At 51.7% G+C, this 21,785-nt stretch overlaps 2 protein-coding genes and 1 long non-coding RNA gene across 4 annotated transcripts; 1 reads left to right on the top strand and 2 right to left on the bottom strand.

Annotated features, from left to right (window-relative positions):
- Nucleotides 1-4,214: 4,214 nt before the first annotated feature.
- LOC131490497 (uncharacterized) lies at nt 4,215-10,567 on the bottom strand. The gene is made up of 2 exons (XR_009251110.1): nt 10,468-10,567; nt 4,215-4,560 (listed from the first exon to the last, which is right to left on the bottom strand). It is a non-coding gene; the product is annotated as an uncharacterized LOC131490497 (long non-coding RNA).
- Nucleotides 10,568-10,627: 60 nt separating this feature from the next.
- Nucleotides 10,628-16,447, top strand: LOC131490495 (coiled-coil domain-containing protein 74B-like). Its single transcript, XM_058692901.1, has 7 exons — nt 10,628-10,961; nt 12,173-12,214; nt 14,384-14,546; nt 15,373-15,550; nt 15,625-15,707; nt 15,789-15,860; nt 16,014-16,447. Exons 1-7 carry the CDS (start codon nt 10,712-10,714, stop codon nt 16,150-16,152), a joined length of 927 nt encoding a protein of 308 aa, XP_058548884.1. The 5' UTR covers nt 10,628-10,711; the 3' UTR covers nt 16,153-16,447.
- Nucleotides 16,448-17,160: 713 nt separating this feature from the next.
- On the bottom strand, nt 17,161-21,201 carry LOC131490496 (mediator of RNA polymerase II transcription subunit 15-like). Of its 2 annotated transcripts, XM_058692902.1 has the most exons (5): nt 20,390-21,185; nt 19,708-19,868; nt 19,443-19,609; nt 18,885-18,983; nt 17,161-18,199 (listed from the first exon to the last, which is right to left on the bottom strand). In XM_058692902.1, exons 1-5 carry the CDS (start codon nt 20,396-20,398, stop codon nt 18,063-18,065), a joined length of 573 nt encoding a protein of 190 aa, XP_058548885.1. In that variant the 5' UTR covers nt 20,399-21,185; the 3' UTR covers nt 17,161-18,062. The 2 variants fall into 2 exon arrangements, with proteins under 2 accessions (XP_058548885.1, XP_058548886.1); XM_058692903.1 differs by lacking the exon at nt 18,885-18,983 and having other exon boundaries at nt 20,390-21,201.
- Between the last annotated feature and the right edge of the window lie 584 nt (nt 21,202-21,785).

Genomic DNA, 21,785 nt, shown 5'->3' with positions numbered 1-21,785 from the left:
TCTTTGGAGAAATGTCTGTTGAACTCCTTCACCCATTTTTATTTTTATTATTTTTTGTTTTTTTTTTATTATTTTTTGAATATGAAATTTATTGTCAGATTGGTTTCCATACAACACCCAGTGCTCATCCCAACAGGTGCCCTCCTCAATGCCCATCACCCCCTTTCCCCTCCCTCCCAGCCCCCATCAACCCTCAGTTTCTTCTCAGTATTTAAGAGTCTATTATGGTCTGCCTCCTTCTCTCTCTGTAACTTCTGCTTCCCCCTGCCACTCCCCCCTGGTCTTCTGTTAAGTTTCTCAGGATCCGCATAAGAGTGAAAACATATGGTATCTGTCTTTCTCTGTATGGCTTATTTCACTTAGCATCACACTCTCCAGTTCCATCCACGTTGCTACAAATGGCCATATTTCATTCTTTCTCATTGCCAAGCAGTATTCCATCGTGTATATAAACCACAACTTCTTTATCCATTCATCCATTTTTATTTTTTAAAAATGTTTATTTTTGAGAGAGAGAGAGCATGAGAGGAGGAGGGGCAGAGAGAGGGGGACGGAGAATTCCAAGAAGTCTCTGGGTTGATAGCAGACAGCCTGATGCAGGGCTTGAACTCACAAGCTGCGAGATCATGACCTGAGCCAAAGTCGGATGCCTAACCGACTGAGCCACTAAGGTGCCCTAATTTTGAAAACATAGGCCCACACAAAAACAGATACACAAATGTTCATGGCAGCATTATTTACAATAGCCCCAAAGTAGAAATAACCCAAATGTCCACCACGTGATGAAGGGATAAACCAAATGCTGTATGTCCATGCAATGGAATACTATTTGGCCATAAAAAGGAACGAAGTATTTACAATATGAGTAAATTACAATTACTCATATTTACAATATGAGTAAATCTTTTTAAAAGCTATTTATTTACTGGGTTGCTTGTTTATTTAGGAAACTCTATGCCCAGAATGGGGCTTGAACTCACAAACTCGAGATCAAGAGTCACATGTTCTACCGACTGAGCCAGCCAGGTGCCCAAGAGTAAATCTTGAGAACATTATATTAAGTGAAAGAAGCCATTTGCAAAAGATCACATATTGTGAATTCTATTGCTACGAAATGTCCAGAACAGGCAGACCTATGGAGACAGAAAGTAGATTACTGGTTGCTTAGGACTGGGGCCAAGAGAGGCAGTGAGGAGTGACCATTAATGGGTACAGGGTTTCTTTTAAAAGAACAAAAAAGTTCTAAAATTACATTGTAGGGGTACCTGGGTGGCTCAGCTGAAAGAGTGTTTGACTCTTGATCTTGGGGTCATGGATTTGAGCCCCATATTAGGTGTGGAGATTACTTAAAACCTAAAAAAGTTGTGTAAAAAATTGTTACAATCAGGGGCACCTGGGTGACTCGGTTGGCTGAGCATCCGACTCTTAATTTCAGCTCAGGTCATGATCTCGTGGTTCATGGGATCAAGCCCTGCATTGCAGTGTCAGCACGGAGCCTGCTTGGGATTCTCTCCCTCCCTCCCTCTCTCTCTCTCTCAATAAGTAAATAAACTTAAAAAAAAAAAAAGAATCAGGGACTTCCGTGAGTGTGGGAAGAGCCAAAAGAACAGAGGTGATGGAAGCTATCTGCAAGAGCAAAGAAGCTCATGCTAAAGACCTCAGCCTGAAGCACCAAGGTGGGTGGGTCTCAAGATTCTCCAAGAAGCTTCCACAGACCATCTCAGAATTCAGTGATGAAAGGGGTAGTGCTCCAGGAAGCCAGTGTGGATCTCTTGTTTACCCACATACTTGACTGTGACTGATTCACCTCCATCTTCCAAACCTCCTACAACTTTCTCTCTCTGGCTGGCTCTATCCCAAAACCCTAAGGGAAAGGGGATTCTGGAAAATAGAGTTCTCAGCCTTAAAAATGAATGGTGCTGGCGCCGGGTTAACCACAACCAGCGCAGCACAATCTACCCCTTGGTCAGCTCAGCTTTGCATCCAGACACCTCCTTTTCAACATTTAACTTCCAAGTAAAGGTATTCGGAGCACCACGCTTTCACATTGTATGATTCAGCTATCCTTCCGACAGCCGAACCGAAAGAAGAAACCCAAAGTTCCCCCTTATCCATCTCTGAATAAATGTGCCTTTGTTTCCTGATTCGGATTCTGCTATCCTGTAGCCTAATATTGAGTTACAGAAATAGCCATGGTTTATACATTAATACTTCCTGGTAGCATGAGAATGAGAGAGGAGAAAAAGATAAGTATGAGGTACAAAAGTCCATATCAAAGTAAGACACAGGACATCTTTGGCCACAACTGTGCTCGTGGCTGTGATTGGTCACATGACAAGATGAGTGTTCTTCCACCACCCTTTCTCTTTGTCCCCAGCAAGCACCTCAGCCAGTCATATTGGGGGGGGAGGGGCGGGTAATCTGGTGGGGTGACCTAGATCTTTATCGTTGAAAAAAATTTTTTTAATGTTTATTTATTTTGGGGAGAGAGAGCGTGGGAGAAAGCGCACATGCGCTCAGCGGGGGAGGGGCAGCGAAAGGAGGACAGAGGATCCAAAGTGACTCTGCGCTGACAGCAGAGAGCCCGAGAGCCTGAGAGCCCGATGTGGGGCTTGAACTCACGAGCCACAAGAACATGACCTGAACCGAAGTTAGATGCTCAACCCACTGAGCCACCCAGGTGCCCCTTTATTCTGGAAGTTTTTGTGCTTTAAATGGTTCTGCCTGTTTTATTATTTATTTGTTTTTATAAATTCAGTGTTTTCTGAAATATACTTTTTTTAAATATATAATTTATTGTCAAATTGGTTTCCATACAACACCCAGTGCTCATCCCAACAGGTGCCCTCCTCAATGCCCATCACCCACTTTCCCCTCTCCTCCACCCCCATCAACCCTCAGTTTGTTGCTGTTGTTTTTAAATTTTTTTTACATTGTATTTATTTTTGATAGACAATGCACAAGTGGGGGACGGGCAGAGAGAGACGGAGACACAGAATCCGAAGCAAGCTTCAGGCTCTGAGCTGTCAGCACAGAGCCTGACGTGGGGCTCAAACTCACAAACCACGAGATCATGACCTGAGCCCAAGTCTGACACTTAACTGACTGAGCCACCCAGGCGCCGCTGTTCGCAGTTTTGTTTGTTTTTTTTTTTTTTTTATTAACATTTATTTATCTTTGAGACAGAGAGAGACAGAGCATGAACAGGGGAGGGGCAGAGAGAGAGAGGGAGACACAGAATCTGAAACGGGCTCCAGGCTCTGAGCTGTCAGCACAGAGCCCGACGCGGGGCTCGAACTCACGGACTGTGAGATCATGACCTGAGCCGAAGTCAGCCGCTTAACCGACTGAGCCACCCAGGCGCCCCTGTTCGCAGTTTTTAAGTCTCTTATGGTTTGCCTCCTTCCCTCTCTGCAACCTTTTTTTTCCCCCTTCCCCTCCCCACTGTCTTCTGTTAAGTTTCTCAGGATCCACATATGAGTGAAAACATACGGTATCTGTGTTTCTCTGTATGACTTATTTCAGTTAGCATAACACTCTCCAGTTACATCCATGTTGCTACAAATGGCCAGATTTCATTCTTTCTCATTGCCAAGTAGTATTCCATTGTATATATAAACCACATCTTCTTTATCCATTTGTCAGTTGATGGACATTTGGGCTCTTTCCATAATTTGGGTGTTGTTGAAAGTGCAGCTATAAACATTGGGGTACGAGTGCCCCTGTGCATCAGCACTCCCGTATCCCTTGGGTAAATTCCTAGCAGGCTTATTTATTTTGCGCGCGCGAGAGAGTGTGCAGGCTCCCAGCGCAGAGCCCAATGAGGGACTAGAACCCCTGAACCGAAAGATCATGACCTGAGCCAAAACCAAGGATCGGACGCTTAACCGACTGAGCCACCCAGTCGCCCCTTAGTCCTGCCTGTTTTAGGTTGCTATAGTTTTCCGTCGTTTTTACCACAGAATGTGGGAGCCCTACGTAAGATTACCAAGAGAATCTCCTGGGTTGCAGGTGTTCCTCCTTGCCCCCATTCTGGAGTAGCAAACCGATTTACGCTTGATAATCAAGCCCAGCCACCCAACCAGTACAGCAACCCCCTTTTTGCCTGACAAAGTCACCAGGTGGCAGTCTCAGCTTCCTGTTCAGTGGAACCAGCGTGTCCCTTGCCACCTGTGGCAACCAAGCAAGACCTCTAAGCCAGCAGAACCCAAAGCTGTGGGGGTGGGAAGTTGAAACTTTACTGGTAGGTCATTAAAACAGTTACAGTGAAACAAGCTCCTCCCACTTCTACCCCTTGATTCCTGAAGTCTTTGGATATCTTTGCCTCGGGGAAAGAAACTTCACTACACATTAGTGGCTGCTTCAAAGCACATCCCGCATCTCCCGGGACATTACGCTAGCTCCACCAAGTGATTTCACCCAGCTGACACCAGAAGCAAATCTTCAAAAGTCCATTCCGCCGTCCTTCAGGGCGATGGGAAATACAGTAGGACCGGTGAGTTCCAGACAGAGGCACTGACAACATCATGGTTTCGCGAGCCCACGGCCACACTTCGCTTGCTGTAAAATGAGGTAAAACCAAAACTAAAGATGTAAGATTACAAATATAAATAAGAGAGGAGCTAAGAATAATAATGGGACTGTATTAGAATGTGGGACTGGTGATAGAAGTGAGTTAAACCCTCACTCATTAGAACAGGAAAGGAAGCCGGTGGGTGTGGCTCATTTTGGTAAATCAAGAAATAGTAAAGGTGCCTGGGTGGCTCAGTTGGTTAAGTGGCTGACTCTTGATTTCAGCTCAGGTCATGATCTCACAGTTCATGAGATCGAGCCCCACATTGGGCTCTGTGCTGACAGCATAGAGCCTGCTTAGGATTCTCTCTGTCTCTCTCTCTCTCTCTCAAAATAAATAAACTTCAAAAAGTCATAGCAAAAGCACATCACCGAAAGCTATGGAGGTAACTACTAGAAAAAAGAGCCCCAATATGTAGTATTCATGTCTGGGGCGTTGTGAATAGTGGCAGCGAAGACTGAAATCTTTCTGTGACAGTAGATTTTAAAAGATCTTCATTATCTCTTAATTTTATTAAAGGAAAATATACACTTAAAAGGAAAAATGATAAAATGGATATCCATCTGACTTGCCTGTCTCTTAAGGAAAGTATTCTTTTCCTACTATTTTGACATTTTTTCATGTTTATTTTGAGAGAGAGAGCATGCAAGCACCAGTGGGGGAGGGGCAGAGAGAAGGAGAGACAGAATCCCAAGTAGGCTCCACTCCATCATCACGGAGCCCCATGTGGGGCCCAAACTCACTAACTGCAAGATCATGACCTGGACTGAGATCAAGAGTCATCAGACACTTAACCGACTGAGCCACCCAGGCACTATGGGAAAGTACTCTAGAAAACATCATCCATTCTACTCAATGTTTCGTATCCAAGCCACCAAAATGCTCAATCCCTCCATATGGGTCCCAGAGAAATTTGTTTCTGAAGAATGTACATATTTCCTTTGCCAGAGAATGAAAACTCTATTCCACAGTGACTTTTCCTTTTGCCTTGTCAAAAAACTGTAATGTTAAACAGTCAACTGTGATGTTGCTTCAGTAAGAAGTGATTTTTCTCAGGTTCCTGACACCATTTTTTTTTTTTTTTTACATTTATTCATTTTTGAGAGCATGAGCAGGGGAGGGGCAGAGAGAGAGGGAGACACAGAATCTGAAGCAGGCTCCAGGCTCTGAGTTGTCAGCACAGAGCCCGACGCGGGGCTCGAACTCACGAACTGCAAGATCGTGACCTGAGCTGAAGTCGGATGCTCAACTGACTGAGCCCCCCAGGCGCCCCTGTTACTGTTTTCTATTTATTGCTCTTTGTTTCTCTTTTTGTCTTCCACTCTTTTCCCACCTTGTCTGGCTTTAACTCAGACTTTTTTTTTTTTTAAGTTTGTTTATTTTTCAGTAATCTCTACGTGGGGCTTGAGCTCCCAATCCCAACAAGATTAGGAGTTGCATGCTCTTCTGACTGAGCCAGCCAGGCACCCCTTTAACCGAACCTTTTATATTATCCCATTTCTCTCTTCTCTTAGCATATCAATTATACTTTTGATTTAAAATTATTTTAAGTGTTTGCCCTTGAGTATACACTTACAGTGAATCCAAGTTCCCTTTAGAATAACACCATAGCACCTCACCTTAGAATATTTCTGATTTCTCCCTCCCATCTCTGATAGCATTGCTGTCATTCACTTATTGATAAACTATAATTACCAAATGCATTGTTGCTATGATGATGATTGTTTTTTGCTATGGTTATTTTAAACAAACTGTTATCTGTAAGATTAATTAAGAATATGATGGGGCGCCTGGGTGGCTTAGTCGGTTAAACATCCAACTCTGGATTTTGGCTCAGGTCATGATCTCACGGTTTGTGAGTTTGAGCCCCACATGGGGCTCTGCGCTGACAGTGCAGAACCTGCTTGGGATTCTCTCTCTCCCCCTCTCTCTGCCCCTCCTGCACTTTTCTCTCCCTCTCTCTCAAAATAGATAAATAAACTTAAAAACAAGAATATGAAAAAGAAGGGGTGCCTGGCTGATTCAGTCGGTGGAGCATGTGACTCTTTATCTTGGGGTTGTGAGTTCGAGCCCCACAATTTTTTTAAGTTTTAAGAATATGAAACAGCAATTTTTTTTTTACCGTCATTTATTCCTTCTCTAATGCTCTTTTCTTAATGTAGATCTTAGTGTCTGACCTATGTCATTTTTCTTCTTTCTGAAGAATTTCTTTTAACATTTCTCACGAAGCAGGTCTACAGGCAACGAAGTTCCTCAATTTTTGTTTGTCTGAGAAGGTCTTTATTATTTCTTCTTTACTTTTGAAGGAAAATGTAGCTAGATACAGTACTCTAAGTTTGTGGCTTTTTTCTTTCAACATGAATATCTTTCTTCACTCTCTTGCTTGCGTGGTTTCTGAGGAGAAATCCGATGTGATTCTATCTTTACTTCTTACTATGAAAGCTCTTTTTCTTTTTTCCTCCTCTGGTTTCTTTCCAGATTTTCTCTTTGTCTTTAATTTTCTCCAATGAGAATGTGATATGCCCAGGAGGAGATTTTTTGTGCGTGTTTCTCCTGCCTGGTGTTCCCTGAGCTTCCTGGATCTGTGATTTGTTGTCTTTCGTTAATTTTTGAAATTATCAGTCGTTATTGCTGTAAATACTTTTTGTTCCTTTCTCTCTTCTCCTTCCGGTCTTCTCACTCTACATATGTTACACCTTTTGAAACAGTCACGGGATTTGTGGATATTCTGTTCTGTCATTTTCATTCATCCTTCTCTTCATATTTCAGTTTTGGAAGTTTCTCTTGACATAACTTCAAGCTCATTGATTCTTGCCTTGGCCTTGCCCAGTCGGCCGATAAGCCCATCAAAGGCATTCTTCACTTGTGTTACAGCGTTCTTGATTTCACACATTTCCTTTACCTTCTTAGAGTTTACATCTCTTTGCTTACATTATCCATCAATTCTTTCATATTGTCCACTTTTTCCATTAGAGCCATTAGCATAGTCATCATAGTTGTTTAAAATTCCCAACCTGATGGGGCGCCTGGGTGGTTCAGTCAGTTGAAGTCTGACTGTTGATTACAGCTCAGGTCATGGGATCAGGCCCCGTGTCAGGCTCCTCGCTAAGCATGGAGCCTGCTTAAGATCCTCTCTTTCTCCTTCTGCCCCTCTCCCCTGCTTGCACTCTCTTTCTCTCTTTAAAATAAAAAATAAAATAAAATAAAATGTGAAAAAATAAAAATTTCAATTCAATAATTCCAACATCTCTCCAGATCCAAGTCTAGCTCTGATGCTTGTTCTGTCCCTTCAAACTATGTGGGTTTTTTTTTTTTTTTTGTCTTTTAGTATATCTTGTAATTTTTTTTAGGTATATTAATTTTGAGAGAGAGCGAGCCAGCTGGGGAGGGGCAGAGAGAGAGAGAGAGAGAGGGAGATAGAGGATCCAAAGGAGGCTCTGTGCTGACAGCAGAGAGCCCAATGTGGGGCTTGAACTCATGGACTGTGAGATCATGGCTTGAGCCGAAGTTGGGCACTTGACTGGCTGAGCCACCCAGGCACCTCATAGTATGCCTTGTAATTTTTTGTTGAAATTTCGATATGATGTGTTGTGTAGAAGAAACTGAGGTAAACAGGCCTGTAGCATGAGATTTTGTTTATCTTGCCAGGGTTTAGTCCATGTTTATTGCTTGTTGCAGCCATAGGTGTCAGAGGCAAAATATTCCTCCGGTGCCCTCAATTTGTCTTCCTTGTTATCTTTGGGTTTTCCTAGAAACTTATTATTATTATTATTATTATTATTATTTTTAAAGTAGACTTCATGCCCAGCATGGGACCCAATGTAGGGCTTGAACTCGTGAACTTGAGATCAAGACCTAAGCTGAGATCAAGAGTCAGATGCTTAACCAACTTAGCCACACAGATGCCCCTAGACACTTCTTAAATTAGTTCTGAGATGGGCAATTCTTTCGCTTGTATCCCATTTTTACACAGGCCCCCACTGATGTGGTGGAAAGATGTGGAGAGAGGGGAAGGCTAGAAGCGGCTAGAGTTAGGTATTTCTTTTCCTCCAGGTCTGTCAGGCTCTATTAAAATCCCAGCCGGTTTGGCATTTGGGGCTGTCTTAGTTTGTTTTGAGGGAAATCCCTGAAACAGAAAGCTCTGGGCAATACTTCAAAATGGCTGCCTCACCCTCTTCCTGTTGGGACCACAAGGGGATTTTTCCATCTTTCTTCCTCATGAGAATCTGGTAGGGCTCCTGGAGGTTAAACTCACAAAGGTGCGGGGCCCCTTAAGATTGGACCTCTGCCCCCTGAACTCTTTAACCCTTGTCTACACTGGCCACACCAGCAATTCATCAATTACAGTTTAGCTTTTCCTCCCCTGGTAGTGGTTCAGACAGAGATTGATGCTCCAGTGGGTTGTGATTCTCTGTCTCTCCAATGTGGGGGCAGCCGTTTGTCCTGTGATCTCAGTTCTCTGATGGATCTAAGAAGAGTTCATTGATTTTTCAGCTTGTCAGCGACTTTCTCTTTTGTGCGGATGGCAGTGATGATTGCCAAGGCTGGACCAGGAAACCAGAAATCCAGGTACATTTGTAGTTGTAGGATTTCCTTTTTTTTTCCTTTCATTTTTAACGCTTTATCAATCATTTAAAATGTTTTCTATGATTCCACTCACTATAGCCATCTTTTTCTGTAGGTTTTAATCACATTCATTATAAAATACTTTCCTGTAACTTTTCTTATCTAGTATTATTTGCAGATCTATTTCCATTGACTGAATCTGGATTTTTTTTCTCGTGACTCAGTCACATTTGTCTGTTTCTTGGCATGTCTGGTATTTTTTATTGTATATCAGACATCATGGATGACAGGACACAGAGACTCTGGGTTCTGTTATAATTCTCTGAAGAGTGTTGAGTTTTGTTCTCCAGGGGGTTGAATTATTGGAACATCACCAAAACCTTGCGGAGGCTGGGCTTTTAAGTTTTATGAGGGTGGGTATTTTCTGATTTTGCCCTTAGTTCTAAGGCAAATCTCTTATTTCTAGAACATAGTCTTTATTACCAAGGTGTGATCCTTTTGGGGTTTAAAAGAAAAACTGAGGCGTTTACCAAGCTCCTCTGTCAGACTCCAAATTCTGTCTCCCCTGGAGCTAGCAGCAAATGAATCTCTTCTCAGCTTTTGGCCTTCCAGCTCTTTCTCTTTCCCTGGAATCCCTGGAATTCTGTGGGCAGTTCAGGCCAGCCACATATTTGAAGTTTATTGCTTTCAACTCCTCACCTGCAGAGGCTCCAAACTTCACTGTGTTGCCCCCTCAGTTTCCAGCTGCAGTGTCCTTCCCAAACTCCATCCTCTGCCTTCTGCAGCCAATAGGACTGTGGCTTCCTGTTTGAGGTCTGACTGACCAGAAGAGAGAGCTCAGGGAAAAAGCAGCTCTTCTTTTTAAAAATAGTTTTATTTATTTATTTTGAGAGAAAGAGAGCAGGCAAGCGGAGGAGGAGCAGAGAGAGAGGAGAGAGGGAGAGAGAGAGAGAGACAGACAGGGAGAGAGAGGGACCCAATCAGGCTCCTTGCTCTCGAGAGCGCAGAGCTTGACACGGGTCTCCATCTCGCAGTTGTGACTTGAGCCAGACTCAAGAGTTGGGTACTTAACCAACTGAACCACCCAGGCGCCCCAAGCAGCTCTTCTTTCAAGAGCTGCCTTCGTCCACTTTGCTTTTTGTTCTTCTCGTTGTTTCCAGGTGGCTGTTTCATATATTCTGTCCACATTTCATAAAGCAGAAAGTCCTCTACCTTTGGATTTTTGAATATGTAATCCATATCATCTATTCCAGAAGCGAACTATTAAAATAAACAAGCATAGAAAATTGGACAGTAAGACCTACTGTAAAGGCGGACGATTATCTGACCTTAATTCAGAGGATGCCTTTCAAAGTCAGGGTGTACGAGCTCAGGCAAACTTGACGCAGGCCCCACCCCCACCAGCAGCGTGGTCTCTCGGGCATCACAGACGACGCCCCGCCGCACGCCCCGCCCCCCTCGCCCGCTGGCGCCCGTTTCCATGGCGACGCGGCACCAGGCCGGGGCAGTCGAGCCACCAAGTGGGAGTGCAGCGACCGCAGAGGCGGCGGCAGAGGCGGCGGCAGCGGCGACATGAGCGCGGGGGTGGCGGCGGCCGGGCAGCGGCCCCCCAGCTCGGGGCTCCCGGGCTCCCGGGGCACGTCGCGCCTGCGCCCGCCCGCCATCCTCCAGCCCGCGCAGCACAGCACGCAGGTTGGGCTCATCGAGGCGCAGAAGCGGGTCGTGGACCTGGAGAAGAGCCTGCAGTTCCTGCAGCAGCAGCACTCGGAGACACTGGTCAAGCTCCACGAGGAGATCGAGCACCTCAAGCGGGAGAACAAGGGTGAGTCCGGGCGCCGCGGCCGCGAGTGAGGCGTCTTCCGCGGCTGGGGCCCGAGGGAGAGGCAGACCTGCCGCTCCCGGGTGCCTCTAGTACCGAAACACTCGTGGACTCTAGAACACGAGGTTTAGAAACCCTTAAACAGGGTATAAGGAGGACACAGGGCAGCAAGCCCCACCCCGGGTCCTGCTACGTGGGTCTCGGACTCCCTGCCTCCTCCGCACCCCCGGGCCCCAAACCTGGGTCTTCGTGGGCGGGGTCGACGGGGCCGCCCCACCATCTGGTGATCTGGTAGGGTGGTCTGGCTGTGTAGCGTTTCCCACAGTAAGCCGGGTCGCAGTCTCCTCTCTAGGCAAGTCGGGCCCGCCTGTTCTAAAAACTTTCATGGAAGTAAAAAGTGCGAGTGTACAGCTCAGTGATTTTCACAAACTAAACACAGATCGAGAGCCGACTTGCCATTCCCATCCAGCCCCTCCTTGGACACCTCCCCCTGCCCCCGCGTCTCCTCAGGGCAGGTCCTTCCTAACTTTGCCCCGCTGGTGGCTCCTCACCGCCATGGGCCAGGCCTGAAGCAGAACTTAAGGCCTATCACGGTGGGACACTGCTGTCCTCTCTTCTCCCTTATGCTTTAGTTGGAACTCCTGCCCCCACATTCTTAGCCCTGTCTCAGTTTCTCCCCACCTTTCTCCTGTTGCCTTTACCTGAAGTGCTATTAGATCAAGGGCTCACCATGATGTCAGGACTCCCTCCTCCTGACATAAGGAGTCTTGAGTCTCACCCCTGTCCCTCCCTGATGCCCAGGCTGGATGTGGCCAGCCCACGTTCTGGGTGTCACTTGATCATTGCTCTGACCGCATTTGCTCATCCATGACTAGGGGCTCCTGGAGGACTGGGTCATCCTGACTCACTCACCTCTGTTCTTCTGGAGCTTGGGGCTCCACCTAGCAGAGGGTGCCCTATAGATGTCATGGGCAGAGGAATGGACTCCTGGCGAGGCTCTCACCCAAGGGCTCTGGCTCAGGGAACAGCTAGAGGCATTGCTGGCCCTAAGACACCCAGGGTAAAGGCTTGGCCCATGGGGCAGTGTCCTGGCTGCTAAGGTCATGTGTGAGGTCTCTCAGGGGTTCAGCGGGGAGTGCACAGGGCAAGCCAAAACCTCTTCTCCCCAAATGGCTGCAGTTTCAAAAATGACCAGTGCACATGCTTGCTTTCAGATCTCCATTACAAGCTAATAATGAATCAAAAGCCAAAGAAAGGTAAGACTGAGGCCCTTGGGTGCCTGATGGGAAATTACTTCTGTCAGGAGTAGCCCCTCCAGAGTGCTTGTGTCTACCCAGCTAGCTGCACTGGCCCATGTACTATCCCAGTGGGGAGGAATCCTGGGGGACCTGGACAGACACCACTGCCCCCCACCCCCCGGCATGGTGTGGGTGACTGTGCACCCAAGCACAGCAGGTGGGGCTCTCGGGGATCCCAAGGCCTGAAGTCTGCAGTAAGGAAGCAGGAAGAGCAGCTTGGGGTGGGGCTGCCGAGACCCCACCCCTGCCACCACCACCCTGCCCCCGGGCCCCCAGCCTTGCTGCTCTGCTGGATTCTTTTACTTGGGTTGCTGCTATGGCAGCCCCCAGCCCTGTGCCTCTGGCACAGACGGCTGTGGGCACAGTCCTTCTGGGGATCCTCCCTGCCATGTCTGCTGTGACCAAGTGTAGAGACAGAGAGACCTGCAGTCACTCGTCTAAGGCCCTTCCTCATCGTGACAGCCCCTTTCTCTTTGCCTGTCCTCCAGCCCAGCCCAGGGAGACTCAGGCTGTGTTGGGCCTGTTCCCCCCACATACCTTTGGGGCCAAGTCTGACATCAAGAGGTGGTCTGAGAGGTGTTAGCCTGGTATGCCCCAGTCTGGGGATGTCCCGGGGCTCCCTTCCTAGGGGACATGGAATATGGGAACAGTGGTGGTGGGCCCTCCTCGAGCGGAGCAGAGCAGTTCCAGTGAGCTATCCTGGGCAAGTGGCAGGGCCTGTTAATGGTCCCAGTCCTGCAGGGTCGGGGGTCCCCAGTGGGCTATCAGAAGAGGCCATCCTCCCATTCAGGGCCTGCTTCTTCGGGCCCAAGCCCGCTGCTTTCTGGATGGCCCTTCCAGAAATCACCTTCCCCTTGGCCTTGGTTCTGCCTCACCAGAGCGGGGGGAGGGCTCTGCACAAACACAAACACAAACACAAACACACAGGCCTGCAGGGCCAGGAGGAAGGTACGGGTGGCCTGGCCCCTCCCAACAGCGGGGCACAGAAGTGTCCGGGAAAGCTGGGACCAAGGTGGTGCTGCCACCATCTCAGACTAACCCGGTGCACTTCCCACAGGCAGCACCTCCAATTCCAGCTTTCAGTCCATCAAGTCCGTCTCAAACTCGACCTTGTCAGGTGGCATGCCAGCACCCTCTGTGAACTCAGGGTCAGGGGAGGGGCACGTGCCCCACTGGGGCCCTGGGCCCCGATGGCCAGTGTGGGGTGCTGACCAGATTGCACCTTTGCCAAGCTCTGTGGACTTAAGGGTTAAGGAGTAGCTGAAGGGAGCCAGAGAGGGTGGCCGCCAGGTGCCGTCAGCTGACACCAGCAGGAAGGAGCCGAGGCGGGGTGTGACAGGACCATGGATTGGCCAGAGGGAGACTACGAAAGCGAAAGCGGGGTTGGCTACAAAGGAAGTGAACGTCAGATCAACGTGGGGCACAAGGTCCTGTGGCAGGCACACCCTGCCTGCATACAAAGAGAGGAGCCCCTGAGCCTTCCTAAGTGGTCTTCCAAGGGCAGCCTGGCAGAAGCCCTGCTTGTCAAACACGACAAACACCTGAAAGCAGGTGGATACAGGTGGGACAGCCCTGCCTAGCGTTCTGGGCTTGTGGTGTCCTCTGCAGAGTGAGGGGAGCTAATAGCCCCTTCTCTGCACTCGGCCTCCCTGAGAGGCCAGGCATCCTCCCCGGGTGTGGCCCTTGCCCCTTCCACGCAGGGCCTAGGCAGGCCGTGGGCCTTGTCCGTGGAAAGGAAGTCTGTGCAGGCCGGGTCCCAGAACTCTCATACAGTTTCATTTTGCCCCAAATGGGGTGCTGCTTCAGAGTCAGGGAACAGCTGCGGGGCCACCCTGACCCCTGGACTTCCCCGAGGCATGGGAGACTGACCCAGTACAAGTAGGGGGAGGCCAGCTTCTACAGCAGCAGTAGTTTTAGAGCGTTCAGCAGGCACCACCCACAGACCCCCTTTTTGGGTCACCTGGCAGCCCCCACAATGGGGACTCTGTTACCATCTCTCCTTTACAAGGAGGAAACCGAGGCAGAGGGCAGGCGCTCCTTGGGCACTCACAGCCAATCCTGGAGGACGTGGGCCCTGGCTCTTGATGCCCACCCACAGTGACTGCCCTGTCTGGGTCTGATCTACAGCCAACTCTCAAGGAAAGGCCAGGCCCCGGCCCAGCTTCTCCAAGAAGCAAGACTCAAAAACTGACATTCCTCCGAAGACGGACCTGGAAGAGAAGACCCCAGCTGCTGCCCTGTTTCACAAGAGCAAGCGGGACAACGCTCCAGGGGTGCAGGGGCAGGCCAAGTAAGGGCTCACCTGTACCCTGTGGGCCCAGCGTTGCATTTCGTAGGTTCACATTCTGGAAGCAGCCAGCTGCCTTGCCCTTCCAAATGGGTCAGTCTCCAGAGTGAAAGCAGACTCACTCCAGGCAGGCCCATCTGGCGGGCAATGCCCTGTGCTGACCTGAGCCCACACGAGGGTGCCAACAGCAGCCCAGAAACTAATTTCTCACAGAAATGGAACCAAGTAACTTGGCCTTTACATTAGTTTGCTTTTCACCAAGACAACAAGCAAAAGAACAACAGTAAGTTGGGTTCCTGGGCTCACCCTGGGAAATGTGCTTGGCCTCCGCAAGGCACAGAGCCAGCAGGCCAGAGCAAGACCGGGTTGACACCTGTTTCTGGGACTTCCTGGAAAGCAGCAGTGAACCTGGACTTTGCATCCGAAGAGACCCTGTTGTCCCCTGGGTAGTTCAGCCAGCAGGACGGGGTCCTGCTTCTCTGCACGGTCCTTACTGAGAGTCCCTCTCAACCAGCCCCACGGGTGTGGGGTCAGGACTGAGGGCAGTCACACAGCTTGAACCACATCTGACCCTCAGTGCACCTTGAGGGGAGAGGAAGGGATACGCCCAGGTCACAGCTGGCACCAGAGTGGCCCCCCACCCCCGCCACCTGGCGTCTGGAGCACCCTGGTCAGCAGAAGGGAACCAGACCCCGAGGAGGCTGTGTAGACACACCCTTCTTCCCCACACCAGCCGCACACTGGTGTGGATGCCGCCCTCAAGAGAGGTGGCGGGTGGTTAGACCAATCCTGGCAGGCTAGCTCTGGGCTGCTGTAGTGCCTGTTCCAGAGATGAAGAAGTGGAGACGTCCAGTTCAGCAGCCCCCTGGGTGGCAGGCAGCCAGCACAAGGGCAAGCAGCCCCCCGTGATGAATCTGCCCCTGCACTTGCGCAAGCCCACCACGCTTCAGCAGTGCAAAGTGGTCATCCGCCAGCTGTGGAACGCCAACCTCCTGCAGGCCCAAGAGGTGAGGCTCAGGCAGCGGGGACCCCAGTGCCTCCGCAGACCCCGCCCACTGCCCCTCTTCTCCCTGCCTTCCAGCTGCAGCACCTCAAGGCCCTCCTGGAAGGGAACCGGAGGAGGCCCAAGGCTGCATCTGAGGAGGCCGGCCCCAGCTCTCCCAAGTGAGTGATTCGGCGTGGCCCCCACCGCATCCCGGTGAGGTCTGCTCTTTTGGGGCTCACTACCGACTCCTCTTTCACCAGGGACCAGGAGGCCCTTCACCAGGGAGCCATGCAGCTCCCCAAGGTCCCCACCAAGGGCATCCCCAAGAAATGGTGAGTCCCACCGGCAGGGGGAGGGTGGGGTGGTCTGAGCCCAGTACATAAGGGGCAGGGACAGCTCAGTGCCTTGCCTGGGGCCCTGCTGCCAGCCAAGTCTCCGCTCCTGCTCCCGGGGGCACCTGTAGTGACCTCCCTCTGCCCTACCAGCCTGATTCTGAGCCCTATGCCCGTGGCAGAGCGCCCCATCCTGCCCGCGCTGAAGCAGACCTTGAAGAGTAACTTTGCTGAGCGGCAGAAAAGGCTGCAGGTGGTGCAGCGCCGGCGGCTGCACCGCTCTGTCCTTTGAGGCGGGCGGCACGTGTCGGCGTCTGCATGCCAGGTCAGGGCCAGGCCAGTGCCCTACAGCTGGAGACGCTAACCCTCTCTAGATAGCACTTCAAAAGAATTCGAACACGTTTAGGCCGCGCGAGATTCCAGATAAGCAAAGTTCATGGCAGATAAAGTACTTGGTTGCTCTCAGAACCGAGACACTATTTTCTTGCTCGGTATTTTGCTATTCTGCATTTACACAAAAACACATTAAATGAGTATTACCCTACCTGTTGAAGACTGGAAATAAAGCTCGTTTCTCCACTTGTGAACCTCATCCCTCACCGCTCTCTGACATGGCTGCCCTGCCATGTGCCCCCAGCTCTGCTCCCTGCGGTGGGAGGGGCCCACTGGGGCAGTCACCAGGACTTGTCCAGGGCCTGGTGGGTGCCCTGCGCCACGGGCAGGCACAGCATGCACCCTTCTTTGAGTGCAGGGGGTTTCCTGGCCCTTGGCTGGGCTGGGACTGCCTTCCAGGCACAAGGGCAAGTCCCGTCCCCCCTGCCACAGCGCCGTCCAGCCTCCACACTGACAATCCCAGCTAACGAGCCATCCTACCGAGCCTGCCTTCTGCTGTGGAGGGCCACGGCCATGGGAGAATGGTCCTCTCCAGGGCGCTGGGGCCCCACCCTGAGATTCCCACCCAAGAGCCTCACCACCCCCTTACTCACCAGAACCGAAGCTTCCTAGGTCTCATGGGTGTGGTCAGTTTAGTGTCGACCCTCCCCTGGCAGGACAGGGCTACTGTCCCCACTGGCCATTTCCTCAGTGCTGATCTCTGCCTCTTCTTTGGGCAGCAGGAGCTTTGCCAGAAACCTCAGGGTAAACCAGGATGAGGCACTGATACTGTCAAAAAAGGGTGAACTAAGGTCTGGGCATCCACGGCCGTCTCCAAGGTGAGGAATCTGGCTCAGCCCTGAAAGCGTACCTCACTGGATAGTGGTCCCAGACTTGTGGGAGGGGACACAGTGACAAACTCATGACAAACACAGGAATAATAAATTTATTATAAGAACCACAGATGACACGGTAGTGCACATACAAAAGGGGAAACCTCTCATTGCCAGAGGGCTGATGCCCTGTCAGGGAGCTTTCACTCTCTGCTGGAGCAGCTCTGATGACGCCAGGTCCTGAGGATGCTGCCCTGACCCAAGAACAGGCCCAAGTGCCCAGTGAGTGGGCACGGTGCCAGGTACAGGATCCACTCAGGTGTCCCTGCTCCCTAGGCACCCCCACAGTGCTGAGCAGACCCCCATGGCTCTTAAAGGGAGAATGCCATGAGGTATGAGTCCCAGGTGATGGCAGGGGATTCACAACTGCCTGCTGGCCGACTTTCCTTCTGAGACGCAGCCAGCCGCCCTTGGATCCAGGAGCTTCCCAGTGGCGTGCCCCCCACGGCAATGGTGGAAGGGTCTGAACCCAAAACCGTGACCAGAGAATTCTGTGTGTGTTTTCAGGGTTTCCTATGCTCTCCATGTTCCCCTACAGAAACAAAAAGTTTTCTGGCACACAAGAGGCTCTAACGAGACCTGGAGTTCTCCCCCAGGCTGCTGAGGAAGGACATGGGCCCTGGAGAAGCCAAGGGGACAGCAGCCCAAGGAGGAGCACACAGGGCTGAGGCATGTCCGACTCCCGGGGGGGAGTGGGGGTGGGGGAGTCCCAACCCCACCACGAAGCAGCCAGCTCCACAGCCACCTGCCCCAGTCACGTACAAGTATGGGAAAATGTTTGGCAGGTCCCCAAGGCAGAAGATAAAAGCAGGAAAGCTAATCTAAGCCCAGGTTCTCTAAGGGAGCCAACACCTAGAAATGTCCAACGTGAGGTGCATGTCCGCTGTGGCCCCGACAAGGCTGCCGGCTATCCCCGTGGTCCCCAGTGGGTGGGTGGCTAGGCGGCGGAGAGGCAGGCCTGGTGGATGCTCTGCGCCCAGGTGTTGAGCAGGGCTGTGACCGAGTGCTTGTCCGGGAGCTGCAGCAGCCTCGAGGTCATGCACCGGTGCACTGACTGCAGGAAGGGGTTGGCGTCTGCAACAGAGCAATGGGCCATGAGTGCCGCTGTGACCTCCGCCGGGACAGCCAGTGCTGGGCCTGACCCTGGGCTGCACAAGCAACTCTTTATGAAAGGCCACCCCACAGACACAGGGCTGGCGTCTAGGGCATCGAAGCCAGTCAACATGACCAGGATGCCATCTCCCGCACACAGTGGGGTGGCCAACACGGTCCCCTCCCAGGCCCATGCGTCAGTGGAGAACTGGAATGTGAACAGGTCTGGAGCCCAGGGCTTTCTCTCAGGGACAGCCTTGGGATCCCAGCCCTATGCACCAGCTCTGCACTGCAGGGGGACTGGCCACCATCAACAGGGGTCTCTCCGGGCCTCTGGTTTGAAGCCATGTCACCCAGGTGGGTCTCCATAAGCCCAAGCTCCTTCTGTACTCCCGTAACAGCCTTGCAGAGGCCCACAAAGGCGGTTGGACCTGCTCGCCTCTCTCTCACTATAGGTGACCGCCCTGCAGACACAGGATGGACCCCTTTCTTCCCAAGTGACTTCTGGGCAACCCACTCCTGCCCACAAAGGGGCAGCAGAGAAAGGGGAGGAGGGGCCTCAGCTGCGGGGCACAGAGCAAATCTCGGTTGCCCTGAGCTGATGCCCCCTACCAGGGTCCCTAGACGGCAGCCGTGAGGCCTCCCCAAGGCTGTCCTCTTGGCTCACCGTACTGCCACTGCCTGTCAATCCACAGTGGGCTCTGGGCGGGGTAGTCGGCAGGCACACTGAGCTCCAGCGGCGGCACGCTTGGGAGATCCTTGTCATCTGCAACACATGTGTCTATGCCTGTGACCTGGCCCAGGCTGCCCTGCCTCATAGCCCTGCTCTAAACAGGGCTCTTCATATCCCAAAAGGTTCTGGTGAGGCTTGCTGCAGTCTGGAGGTCACTCTGATTCCCACTTCCACATCTCCCTAAGGCCTCAGGCAAGCACAGCCATGTCTGGTTGGGAGGGAGGGGCTTGCCCGGCAGGCCGGTGAGAGGTAAGAGTCTGTGGGCTCAGGGCTCTGCCCTCAGAGCACCTCCTGGGCCAGGTATGTGTGAGGATCCAGGAGGACACAGGGATGGTGGGCTTCAGGGTGTGGTGTGAGCATGCCTGTTTGTGGGAGGCCAAGTGCCTGTCCACATGGATCATGCGGGCCTGTGCTGGGCCTGCTCCAGGGCCTTGGGCTGTAGTTCAGGACTCACTCTCCCACAGCACCAGCCCCGCCCTCCCCTGTACGCACCCAACTTGCATATCAGGTGGACGGTGCCGTTGTTACTGCAGTGAGATGGGTCCAAGTTCACCAAGAACTTAGGGTCTAATCTGGCCACCTCCCCCTGGAGCACGTTAGGAATGCTCTGCCGTTCATCGTCTTCAAACCTACGCTTCCGAGTGCATACCACCGGGGCCCTGGAAGAGACCACCATGGTCACCACACCACACTAGGCTGTGGCCCGTGGCCCACGGCCCACCACCCACTGCGAGGCTGAACCCTGGACTGTACGTACGTAATGGGTGGGCCGTGGATGGCCGTCATGGCTGGCACGAATGTACGGTACAGGGAATGGTTGAAGACAGGTGAGCGGATATTGGCCAGGACGGCATCCAGGAGTGGCTGGCACAGGTACTGCTGCTTGGTTGGTGGCACCGGGGGTGGTGGGGGCGTGGGCTGTGACAGGATGGGGAGTGGGGACGTTAGCAGCCCACTCTTGGGGAGGCTTTCCAGACCCTGAAGTCCTTATCCTTCACAGCCAGACTTCTGTGGCTTCCCCACAACCTCTGCCCCCTGGAGACAAATACGGCTGATCCTGGATACATTCTCCTGCCTTCTGCAGCCTTGACCTTCCCCAGAGTTCCCTTCCCCCAGGGCTTGGACTGGGGCTGGGCAGGGCTGGGTGGAGGCCTGATGGTGGAGATGGGCATACAAGAAAGCCCATGCACCTGGGGGCTGCAGAAAGCACCCCAGGACCACAGCCACAGGGTGACTTCTCCCATGTTCCCACATATACTCTCCTTCCGCACAGCAGACCTGACCTGGCAAAAGACTCCTGGGCAAGGTCCCCAGGCTGAGCAGCATGGCCCCTCTGCCCACTCCTGACTGTGAAGGCTTCTCTCAGCTTGTGGTTCTGAATTCTCCCCACAGATGCCTGTGGCCCTTTGGACACCACCAGGCCATGGTGCCCCACTCACCACTGCCATGTCATTCTTGAGCTTCTCCAGGGCAATCTCACACTTCTGGAGTGTTTTCAGGGGGCACCTATGGGGAGAGGGGATGTGACTGATTCTGGGTGCTCAAGGATGAGGTGTCAGCGGCTCTTGAGCACTCATCCCAACCGCTCCCTGCCTAGCTTGTCCTGGTGTGCATGGAACCAGCCTTGGCCACCAGAATCCTCCACAGGAGCCCCAGTCATTGAACTATTCTTAGACCCAGAGTATAAGGCAAGATGGTCCCACGTCCAGGAGCTGTCCGGTCCTGCTCATCAGAAGAGGGCATAAAGGTGATGGGTCAGGGGGAGAGACAGAGGCCAGGTCCCTGCCCCAGGCCCTAGAGACCCAAAGAGGGATCGAGCCTAGAGGCTTGAGTGCTGCCCAGCTCCAATACATCTAGTTCTGCAGTTTCTAGCATTTTGCACAGTACATAGAACAGAGAAGATCTTCTAGAAGGGAGCATAGCCAAACTGATGCAGAAATAGGGACAGAACCCAAAGGCCAGTCCATGTACACAGTTCTGCAGAGCTGGCCCGTCTCTGGCGTTCAGAGCAGCACAGCTGGCAGGTGGGGGCAGGGCACGTGTGCCATGTTGTGAACCAGGGCTCCAATGCCTTACAAGTGCTTCTCAAGGCGATGTCTTGTTTCATTTTCACAGCCAACCCGGGTGAGCCATAGTCACTCCTTTTGCAATGGAGTAAATGAGATGCAGTCATTTGCCCAAGGCCACTGGGAAGTCAGGGGCAGGGCAGGGGCTGGATACTGGCAAAGGCAAGGGGCCAAGGGCTTGGAGGCACCTGTGGTGGCCCGAGGCCCCTTCTCTAAACTCCGTCTCACCACCAAAGCCCTACAATCCCAAAGAGGGATCGAGCCTAGAGGCTTGAGTGTCGCCCAGCTCCAATACATCTAGTTCTGCAGTTTCTAGTGTCCTGCTCAGATAGTGTGGCTAAGTCTGAGTTCCACCCCAGGCCTGAATGGAGGGTCACAATGCCACTGTGGCTTTATTTCCACTCCTGACTGGGGGATACCGTTGCGGTCTCATCTCTGGCTCATGCCTGGGTTCTTCATTGGCTGAGAGAGAATTGCCTCAGAGGACACTTAGCTTGCTGTTCACTGATGTTTGGATTTGAAGGTTCAGTACTTACCCACCTCACCCCCTGGCCTGTTCTGCCTGCAGGTGGATATTGGTGCTGAAAGATTCACTCATTGGCTTTGAGGGAGATTAAGACTCCTTTCATTCAGTTGTGGGTTGGGTTTTTGTTTTTTTTTTTTAGGGGAAAGGGGCAATGGGAGATACAGAGAGAGAGAGAGAGAGAGAGAGAGAGAGAATCTTAGGCAGGCTCCATGCAAAGCATGGAGCCTGATACAGGGAGCAATC

This window comes from Neofelis nebulosa, chromosome 11 (genome assembly GCF_028018385.1).
Source record: "Neofelis nebulosa isolate mNeoNeb1 chromosome 11, mNeoNeb1.pri, whole genome shotgun sequence".
NCBI lineage: Eukaryota > Metazoa > Chordata > Mammalia > Carnivora > Felidae > Neofelis > Neofelis nebulosa.
The sequence above is the reverse complement of the archived record's forward strand: the minus strand, read 5'-3'. Positions and strand labels throughout refer to the sequence as shown.

Excerpts from the sequence above, each read along its gene's own strand:
- LOC131490495 (XM_058692901.1), top strand. The coding sequence starts at position 10,712 with ATGAGCGCGGGGGTGGCGGCGGCCGGGCAGCGGCCCCCCAGCTCGGGG. Across the intron at positions 15,551-15,624 it reads ACCTCCTGCAGGCCCAAGAG|CTGCAGCACCTCAAGGCCCT; the intron begins GTGAGGCTCAGG and ends CCTGCCTTCCAG. Across the intron at positions 15,708-15,788 it reads GCCGGCCCCAGCTCTCCCAA|GGACCAGGAGGCCCTTCACC; the intron begins GTGAGTGATTCG and ends CTCTTTCACCAG.
- LOC131490496 (XM_058692902.1), bottom strand. Across the intron at positions 18,984-19,442 it reads CCACCTGATATGCAAGTTGG|ATGACAAGGATCTCCCAAGC; the intron begins GTGCGTACAGGG and ends CATGTGTTGCAG. Across the intron at positions 18,200-18,884 it reads TGACAGGCAGTGGCAGTACG|ACGCCAACCCCTTCCTGCAG; the intron begins GTGAGCCAAGAG and ends GCTCTGTTGCAG.